The 10,637-nt window shown below is 41.6% G+C and overlaps 1 protein-coding gene across 1 annotated transcript; it reads right to left on the bottom strand.

Moving 5' to 3' along the window:
* Positions 1-42: 42 nt before the first annotated feature.
* On the bottom strand, positions 43-9,261 carry LOC145490346 (arylsulfatase B-like). The gene is made up of 9 exons (XM_081469475.1): positions 9,186-9,261; positions 8,877-9,049; positions 8,124-8,283; positions 7,419-7,531; positions 6,716-6,865; positions 5,556-5,807; positions 4,720-4,864; positions 3,892-4,167; positions 43-2,944 (listed from the first exon to the last, which is right to left on the bottom strand). The coding sequence occupies exons 2-9, from the start codon at positions 8,997-8,999 to the stop codon at positions 2,568-2,570; spliced, it is 1,596 nt and encodes a 531-aa protein (XP_081325601.1). The 5' UTR covers positions 9,000-9,049; positions 9,186-9,261; the 3' UTR covers positions 43-2,567.
* Positions 9,262-10,637: the final 1,376 nt, after the last annotated feature.

Genomic DNA, 10,637 nt, shown 5'->3' with positions numbered 1-10,637 from the left:
ACGCCCAGAAACTTTAACTTGATATAAATGTTTGGGCGTCTCTTTTTTTTTTAGGGTCCTTCAGGGGCATTTTAATATCTTGTAGTAATGGCAATTCTTAAATACGAGAATTTTTTAACGGTTTGGCTCCTGGTTTATGGTATGGAATTCCTGAAGACTCCATGGCGGCGAGTTAAACCTCGAATTAATCAGATTTTGACGTGACGCAGTGGTTCTTTCGTTTTGAGCGGCTCAAAGAGGTAAACATACGTGTCTCATAAAGTGACAAAACGTTTTCTGTTATTGACTTTTTGTCACCAAAAGAGCTCTCAGGCGTCGGGAAGGGTAATGTGTCAAGGAAACTTCCCAAACTGTGAAGATTTCATAGCGTCATAAAATTTATACAGTTTTTCATGTTTCAAGTCTCACGTTAGGTTACGGTGTTTAACTTCAATAATGTCCTCTCGTTTAAACCAGTTTTGAAATCGATATTAATTTGAAGTGCTTTGTGGAATGTGAGGAGAAAAATCTGCGATCATTGTGGCAACTCTGAGAATAAGACCATGCTTGCGTGACGATGTTATATATTAAGAAGGAATCCACCACAAGTTCCAGTAACTTTTTGAAAACTCACTCGTGCAAATTAATTCCAAACTGAACGAGAAAAACCGTGTGATTACGTATACTCATAACTTCAGTGCACTTTATAGTAATTTTTAACAATTTTAGGACCTGATCGTGATCTCGTCCCCAGTGCATACGCATTTTCAAGCAGCGGTGACCGAATGTTCAACGCCCAACCTCGTCCCCAGGGCCTTCTCGACGATTTTTAAAATGTGAAAAGAGCAGAAGGCCCTGGGGGCGAGGTTGACCTAACGCCCTGGACAAAATCAAAGCCCGGAACAAGAAATTTGATTGTGCGCATGCGTTCAAGTTCAACAACAGTTTCTAAACTATACGTAGAGAGGGTAACCGCTGTAGATAATGCTGGCTCACCTTCCGATTTGTTGGTCCAAAAAATAGTATCGCGGCCTCTGCCAACGACATGGTCTCCATCGATATTTTTACCATTATAAATGATTCATTTGAGGGGCTTATTCACAACCGGCGGTTAATCGAGAAAACACAGTAGTTGTTGCATAATGCTAGGAAACTTTAATGAATCACATTTTCAAAAAGTCAGCAAAACCACTGAGCTCTTTCTCCGAGGCCCCGTCAACACCGCGCTGGAGAAATTTGTAAACGCTGCTTTTTTTTCTACGGTTAGGCCTACCGTCTACACTAATTCGTCACAACAAATGAGAAACCGTATTTTCGGACCGTAGGTCTTTTTAGATCCGATACGCTGCGTTTTTTGAGCATGGTACTGGCCATGCGTTTGAATGTTTAAATGTTTAGGCTGGCCTTGTCCAGCCACATTTATTCTTTTGCTTTTCGAGACACCAATCTTGACACTTTGTCTCCTTGCGCCCCGAAACATGTGATGTGGCAACGCGTGTTTCGGGGCGCAAGTGAGTTCAAAGTACGGAACTTGATATAGTGCACGGGTCATTTTGCAATTTATGTGCGTTGGCTGTTGGGCTGGCGTTACATATCTTCGCTACACAGTGCTGACGAGCCACAAGAAGGGCGAAACAGCTGTCCACTGTTGCGATCCTACTTTATCGGTTCTTGTCATGTTGGTGTCTCGAAACGTTTTTCACGTAGTATCAGCCTTGCAGTCTATTGCTTGTCACAACAAAGCTTTTCTAAAATGCTCTTCAAACCGGAGGAATTTGAAAACGCCGGCTTTTCATGATCATGTGGACGGAAAACATTTTGAAAAATTAGCTTTTCGAAAACTATGACATCACGATAATCGTGCCATTTCCCTGCCCGAGTTTTCCTCAGAACACAAATTCAAATCGACCGGTGATTGTTGCATTTTCAAATTTCTGCGGCGTAGTGTGGTGCCTATCTAAAGTACAAATGAAAGTCAACTGACTATAGATACAAATGTTTACTAACTGCTAACTACAAACCCTCTCGTATTCTGGTCCTGGCTCGCATTATTCACTCTACATAAATCGTAACCAAGTGTTTGAGACGAAATCCGATAGAAAATCGAGCAATTTCAGTTTTTAGTGAACAAAAATCAGGTGCCAGAATAATTTTAGGTATTTTACAGTCCTTTTTAAATTTTCGTAAAACTGAAGACATAAATATTTACCTGAAACAACAACGAAAACAATTTCCCATGAGAACGCGAGAAAATAAGTTTCATCATCAGTTTCATTTCACCAGTACTTCCAAGTGTTTCATACGAAGTTCAACATTTGTTTTCAGCGTTTGGTGTTGTTAGAAATGATTTTTTTAGAAGATATTTTAAAAAACAGCGTTCAGAAGTTCACAATACAATGTACATAATCTTGGTATAAAGTATTTTTCCACTTGTTACTCGAACTTCTGGTGGATTCCGTCTTAATTTATAATCTATGGTCATTGTTCACTTAGGTTATCATATAAAATATCGCAACCTCGTTTCCAGTTACTGAAGAGAGAAACCTGGGAACGAGGTACCGTGCATATTTTTGTTTAGGCTGCACACACTACTCCCCACAGTTCTCATTCGGTTTTTCGTCACACCATGCCGTCCATAAACCATTGTGATATTTGGGGTTGGCGTTTTTGTCGAATGGTTTATTTCGTATTGGTACCATAGTTGACTTGTAGGTCTCCAGCAGCTTTAACATGTGGTTGAGCACGTCGGTCTCCTTCTGGGCTAAATTGGTGTATTCGCACGGATCTTCTTCGATGTTGAAGAGACAAGGTCCGTCCTTTTTACCGCATTTTGCTGGCTCGGCAGGCGGCGGTCCGCACGTTACAACAGCGTTTTTGAGGGTGGGGTGGGTGCTAGAGACATTGCGAGGACGCTGTGCGTTTTCTTCCAAACCTGGTGGTGGGTACCATCCATCATGACCGTGGCCTAGTATTGATTGATTAAAAAAAATGTCTGAGTAAGTGACGTTTTGATTAAAGCCCTGTGTAGTCAATCAATCCCAGTTGAACACACAAAAAGCCATATGGCAGTCGGAGGACTGAATCGTTGGAATCCAAGAGACGATCATTCTCTCTGTGGAATCCTACTTTTTTCCAAATTGGACATAACGTCATCTTATTAACAATTAGACTACCAGCTCGAGTTTTCAGTTTGAGCGAATAGTCAACGAGGCGAACTCGAGTTCACTATCGCTCGTAGAAAATGAGGGCAAGTAGTCTAGTTGTTTTGGTAGACACTCTAAAGGATTACAGCGAAAATAACTACAATTTTGTGCATTTTAAAGCCTAATTTTCCAATTTCAAGAGCAGCGTGCGCGATCGTTGTCTATCGGCGAATAGAAAACGACGAGAGAACCAATCAGATTAGTGGATTTCCAATAGACCACAACTGAGTGGCTAGGAATTACATATATTGACTGCCTAATTCTTAGTTATTGCTGCATTTTCGCTTGATTGGCAAATGACTTATGGCCCCAGTTGTTCGAAGGCTGGATAATGCTATTCACCGGATAAATCGCTATCCAGTGGATAGGTGTTAACAAAACAAACCACGCTATTTTGTGTATATTTGTGATTTTTACCTGATGAATTGTGATATTAGCGTTGTTTAGTTGTTAGGTTCTCATTAGTTATTAGGTGGAATACCTGTATACTAGCTCTCAAGCTAAGCGTATATCCACGTTAAATAAAGCATGCATGCATGCATTCATTCATTCATTCATTCATCGGGATAGTGATTTATACGGTGGATAGCGTCATCCAGGCCACCTTTCGAACAACCAGGGACTTGTGTTCTCTTGGAAGAGTTTAGAATCACAAAGTCCTGGTCGAATGAACACTTAAAAAGAAGCAAAAAAAAAAAAATGTCCTTACTTTCATTCACCAAAAGTTTCCATTGCTGATAACGAATAGCTGACGTCCACGACGTAGGGTCAATGTTGTGCACCAGTTCTTGCCTCGGAGACGCTTTCCCCTCTGACAGAGTAGGCCACATATCATACCCGTCTGTGTCGAGCAGCATGTTAACGTCCCCTCCTGCGCGCCCGTACAACGTTGGGAGCCAGTCAGACAAGTGCATTAGGTCCATGCTCACTCGGCCTTTGGATGCCAACAGGGGACTGTGGATGAAGGATGCTCCTCGTACACCGCCTGTTGGAGTGGAAACCGGAAGCAAGTTTGAATATCGTCTCTACTCGGAAAAACGCCAAGGCACTTATTGAATTTTTCGACGCTTTGAAGCGGCGCCTATTCAAGGGCGCGGCTCAATAACAGTTCATAAAGAAATATGTTAAGTCATTACTTTTTCCCACACCAGAGTCAAATAGTAAGCCTCTTCCACTAAGCGTTGCTTTAGCCCTTGAGTGTTTCGAGCAAGCTAAACAGCACAATGTTCTTTTTACATGGCGGCGCACATTAACAATTCTGACTACACTAACACTTTTTCGCGGCGAGTGCAGATCAACTGGACAGATAGGCCTATAATCGAGTGGTGGGAATTACAAGAGGATTTTCAGTACACTTTGCTTGCAAGTCATTGTGTGTGAATCAGTGCAAATCTACAGTCGGTTTTTATTTTGTTGCTTTCTCATTTTGTCCATTTTAATTAAACTTAGTTTTGAGTCCTATTTGCAAGATCTGTTTCATCATTTACAGTGTTCTCAAAGTCGTTTAATAAGTTATTTTTTTGTTTGCACCACTCACCTTCCCACAGACTATACTTGGTTCCTCTCAGTGGATAATTACAAGCTGTGTTCCGACTTACACCATCAGCTGGGCCACCATTATCAGTGCTGAATACTATTATAGAGTTTTCGTACATTCCTTGGGCTTTAAGAGCATCCAGAACCTAACACAAGACGAGTAGAGAAATGAGACACACACGAAGTGTGAATAAGAAGAGACTAATCACGGCAAAGGGGCTTTCATCGAATACGATAGAGTTCTTTCAATTTAGAAAAGGATCGATAAAGGAAGGTGGCGTAACTCTGGCTACACTAGCAACTGAAGCAAAAGCTTGGAGAACAGCTATTTTCCCTAGATGAAATGCTAGTCCACTACTTCAAGACTTTTGCCAGCTTGCACAGGAGCGTAACAGCTAGCATGGCCCTGTACAGGTCATGGCTCGAATCAGGTCCACTCTAACCAGAGTAAGGCAAAAAGGTAAAGTCTGCATCAGGCCAAGTGGTCCATACGATACCGCCGGAGCTTACACCGGTTTCCGTTGCACGAAGCGACTAGGAGTATTTCTACTCCCCCCTGGATGGGATGCTGGTCCGGGGCCATCGCAGGGTTACGTATATCCCCAAGGTTACGTATACCCACTGGTACCCATTTATACACCTGGGTGGAGAGAGGCACTGTGATAGTAAAGTGGCTTTGCCAAGAACACAGCACAATGTCCCCGGCCAGGGCTCGAACTTGGACTACTTGATCGAGAGTTCAGCGCTCTCACGCTGACCATTAGCCCAGTCCAGATTACTTTGTCATCGTGCCTACGTATCTTTCGGCATAAGCTCATACTGTCCTATTAAATCTACCTTTCCAACGGATTGATCCAGAGCAGTAGCCATTGCAGCAAAGATTCTTCGATTGTCATCATGGATACTTTTCTTAAACTTGCTGATCAGATCTTTAGGAGCTTCGAGTGGTTCGTGCGCCAGTGCACTGTGCACTGCTTCATGAGCCAAGTACAGGAACAATGGCTTGGAGGTATCATGTGAATTGATCAGATTCACAGCTTGGTCTGTGAAAAGGTGCGTGCGATAGTTTCCCCACTGATTGTAAACAGGCTGTGAAATTTACAGAGAGAACATTAAAACGACACTAATCGTTGAGTACGAGGTGAAAAATAGACAACGAGGATCGAATGGTTCAATCGACTGCTCATGCGGACATTTCAGTGTGATCTAAACAAATCATTGGTCTAAAAAAGGCGGGAAATTTGTCGCGTGTTGTTCACGTTTTGAGTTGAATGAAGCTTGTCAGGAAAGCGAGTCAGAGATTTCTTCCGAAATATTTTTCGCATAATCTCCTCCAAAGTTGTTTATATTTCGGAAAAATGTGACAGTTGGCAAAAGATTTAAGGGAAGATCCGAAATAGGTAAAAGGGACAAGGCCTAATTGCAAGATGACAACTTTACTGGGGTGCTACGCTTAATTTTATGCTGAAAATCTGTTGGAGGTATCATCTGAACTGCTCAGATTTACACCGTGGTTGGCGAAAAGGTGCGTGCTGATTAAAACAGGCTGTGAAATTTAGTCCCAGTCCGCACTACACCGGAGAAATTTGAAAACGCAACTCTATTTTTACGGTTATAGGCCTACCGTTCACATTAATCCGCAGAAATTGCCCACCGAAAACGGAACTTTTCGGAAACGCTCTTCAAACCGGAGGAATTTGAAAATGCCGGCTTTGCGTTTTAGTGTGGAGAGAAAACAATTTAAAAACGGAGCTTTTCGAAAACGATGACGTTGCGATAATCATGTGATTAACCCTAACCCTCAAGGGTGGAAAAAGGTCAAAAGAGCAAAAGGGTGCACTCAAGAGTTTCTGCTTCTGGCGTTTTCAAATTGCTTCAGCGTAGCGGTACCCTGGGTGCCAGAGGGAATTTTTTTTGTTTTTGTGGTGAAGCCGCTATCAGTGACAAAAGAATGCTTAAACACATACAATGACTGATCATTTTACATGCCCAGGTACCTCTGTGTTATTTCTCAGGTCCAGTCCCCATTTATCACCCTCAGCCTCTGAGTGATCCCAATAGTCTCCAGCCCCCAGCCAGTAACCAAGGTGAGAGTCAAATCCACGTTTAGTTGGCGTGTAGTCATATTTAAAAAATCCAAGATGCCACTGCAAAATAATGCATTTGTATAAATAAGTATGCAAGGAACTCTGTATATTTGCTCTGATTCTTTTAATTGAAACAATAGTTTTACAGAAGGTTGATGATAAATATCACAATACAAGCAAATAAATAATTGTTTTCAAATGCCCCTATTCATATGGTATGCATATAAACTGGCTCTGGCATTGGGTCAAGTGGTGCATACCACCAGCACTTATCCTGGTTTCTGTAGCATTTAGAAGCTAGGAATATTTCCACTCAGCCCCCTGGATGTGATACTAGTCCATTGCAGGTGTACCCCCACCATTTAATTCACTAGCACCCATTTATTAGATATAGCTGGGTGGAGGGAGGCACTGTGAGAGTAAAGTGCACAAGAACACAGCCCTTTGACCCCAGCTGGGGCTCTGAGTGATGCAAATTACCCACAAAACTCAACCCAGACCATTACGAAGGCCATCCGATCCCACTCTGCCTTAGACATTCAAATGAAACCCAACATCTACTGAAAAACGAAAACCCAGTAAGGTTGCCATATGCTTTGTTTTATATCCATACCTTTCCCACAGCATGTGTGGCATAACCCATTTCCTTGAGATACTGAGGCAGAAATTTCTCATCCAGACCTACACCAAAAGGCTGTCCACCCATGATGACACCATGCTGCATTCCTAGAATGGTTATTGTATAATATCGAAAGAAAATCAAGTGAAATGTTAATGAACAACAATCAAACCTAAGGTATCAATCTGGGCCAGCAGCTTCATATATTTTCATCTATCAGGCAGAGGTCAAGATAAATAACAGTTCAGACATGAAATAGTCTCTTTTTCAGCTGTCATTCCAGATGGTCACCCCTCGATCACCCAACAATGGCTGCTTGAACCGAACTAAATTCCTTTCCTTTTGAGCGAGACTGTCATAATTTTGATTGTAAAACATGCAAAGGAATGGGGTTTGGGTTTAAGCAGCTGTTGTCAACGGAGGGACAGTTGCATAACATTAATGACCCCAAATGATGGCTGCAAAGGAGACTAGATGTGAAAGGCAACCAACAAGTAAACAAATGTAAAAATATCAAGCATCATAGCAATGCATACAGAGAGCTAGCTCTCTGCAATGCACACAGACAGAGAGCTAGCTTAATTACAGGTGTATTACATGTATACCACATGACCGTAGATAATAAACAAAAGTTGCTACAGTACTTCCCAGTCTCTTATATGGTGTACAATATACTATAGCAATTCAATTATTGCGTACCTGTATGTATTGGATATTTTCCAGTCATGATGGCACTACGACTTGGTGTGCAGATTGGTGACACATAGTAGTTGTTTAAGATGACACCATCATTTGCCAGCGAATCAATGTTAGGAGTTGGAATTTGATTTGAGCCATGAAAACTCACGTCATCCCAGCCCTAAGAGTCATGACAAATAAAGGAAACTGGAGGTCAAGACATTGCCTCTAATATTTATTCAGGCATGCATAATAGCTCTTTACAGTCCTCAATGCATGAAGTTCAACAAAAGAAAAATGTAAAAGATTTAAAGAATGAGTGTATCTATACCAGGGGCTGAGGTTCATGTGAATAAACTGGCATAAATTATGATAACGCACCCACAAACCAGAGCACTCACACAGTGGTAAAAACCAAGAACACAAAGAAAAAAGTTGATCCCTTCTAATTAAAGGCTTTTCTGTTGTATTTGATCACAACCGAACATAATACTTTAATAAAATAGTGGCAGGTCTGGGAGAGGGGCCCGGGGTGCCTGGCCCCCACTTATTTTGGGCAAAAAAAAAATCGTAGAAGGAAGAAAGCCCAGCAGGGCAAGCAGCCCCCACCTCCTCCTCCCTCCTCCACCCCCCCCCCCCCCCCCCCCTCATAGCTCAAGGTCTGGATCCGCCACTGAAACTCTTTATTATGATATAACCATCACTTAATTCAATCAGATGTAGTTAATAATTAACTAAAGCTGCAAGACAAAAGCTTGCTGTTGGACTGCTTACCAAATCATCGGCAAGGATAAATATGATATGAGGCTGGCTAGCATTCTTGCTTTCACCTGCTGTAATCAGTTGAAAAGAAGAAAACACCGCCAACAGCAGCACAAACATCGTAGTAGTTTTCATACTATCCGTAGCCGAACCTCACTGATCTGATCTGCAGTCCTAGACCCTGCCTGGAACAAAAGGCATTATTTACATGGAGGTCGAGGATGATCTATTAAAAAACAGCTGATCGCGAGCTTGCAAACACTGACGGCATCGAATATTAAATCATTGAAATGTCAATATTAACGCGCGTTTCGCACTCACCGTAAATCCACCGTGTGCAGGATGATCGTGGAGAAATCCTAGTTCGCCAACTCTGCGCGATTATTATCACAACCTGTGACAATCATGTGACAAATATTCATTTCCGCTGGCAAGTCGCCATCTTGATGCTCGCGTGACCTCGCGTCGAGTCACAGGCAACCCAGACGTTGAATACGATTAATACGTGACATTATGCCGTTGGCAATTGCGTTACAATTTTAGCCGTTTATAAGATAATGTATGAGAATGCTTCGAAAATTACTCTAAATTGCGTTATTTTGATGTCTCAAAATAACGCAATGCAAACACAAGGTAAGCCATTTTACTCAAATTGTTTTCTACACGTAGCATTTAGAGTAATTTTCGAAGCATTCTCATACATTATCTTATAAACGGCTAAAATTGTAACGCAATTGCCAACAGCATAATGTCACGTATTAATCGTATTCAACGTCTGGGTCGCCTGTGGTCGAGTAAATGTGAAATGGACACCGTTGGGTAAATAAGATTTTGTTAATTTATTATTATGCAGCGTTTTACGGTAAATACTTTCTTGTGACTAACGTCTCGCTTCCTGTTTTGTGGTTCTTTGGCCCGCTATCCGAGAAGGTTGGCTTTTTAGCTGTCTTATTTTTATTTTATTGTTTTGGGGGCGCGCGATGCTTATCAGTTTTGTTGAACGGACAAATAACGAATGGACCTTTTTACCGATGTCACACTTTTCTGATTTTTTCATTCGAACTCTTCAAATCAAAAAATTGAGCCACACCATCTATGGAGGTGGTGTTTAGTTTATATATGAAAAATGCTCAAAATTGTTGATATTGCATGACATCGGTAAAAGTGGCACATTCCTTTCGGGGAGGGGCTGGGGTACTTCGTACGAGGAGCCTCCTCTCGAAAAGGGTCCTTTTTCGGGCTGGGAGTATAAAGAGGAGTAAGGATTTCACGAGTTGAAGTATAAACAAGGTTAGGTTATCTAAGGGCCTTTCAAATTACAGGGTTACCATGATCAGGAAATGGTCAGGGAAAAAATTCTTCAAGGTCAGGGAGAAGTCAGGGAATTTTATTTTGAGTCAGGGAAAATTTACATTTTGAACAAAAGTCAGGGAAAATTGAAATATTAATTTAACATTTAACATGGATGAGTTAATACCATTGAAGGCTGGAAGAAACATGTGGGGTCACTGTGATCTCAACTATATCTTTCCTTAATGATCAGAAAGGAAATTTGCTGAAAACTTATTGGTCTTAATGAACGAGTAGAAAGGACAGCTGTAAGTGAAGGTCAGAAGCCGCTACTAGATCTTACATTTTGTATTCATTTGGTCAGGGAAATCTTATTTTTATCAAGGAAAAGTCAGGGAATTTTGGAAAGTGCTGCCTGTAGAAACCATGAAAATATCTTGTACAGGTATATTGTGACGAGGGGTTGCAAAGGCCTTTTTTGGA

The sequence above is a fragment of the Orbicella franksi genome, chromosome 6 (assembly GCF_964199315.1).
Source record: "Orbicella franksi chromosome 6, jaOrbFran1.1, whole genome shotgun sequence".
In the NCBI taxonomy this organism is placed as follows: Eukaryota; Metazoa; Cnidaria; class Anthozoa; order Scleractinia; family Merulinidae; genus Orbicella; species Orbicella franksi.
This window is presented reverse-complemented; position numbering and strand designations above follow the sequence as displayed.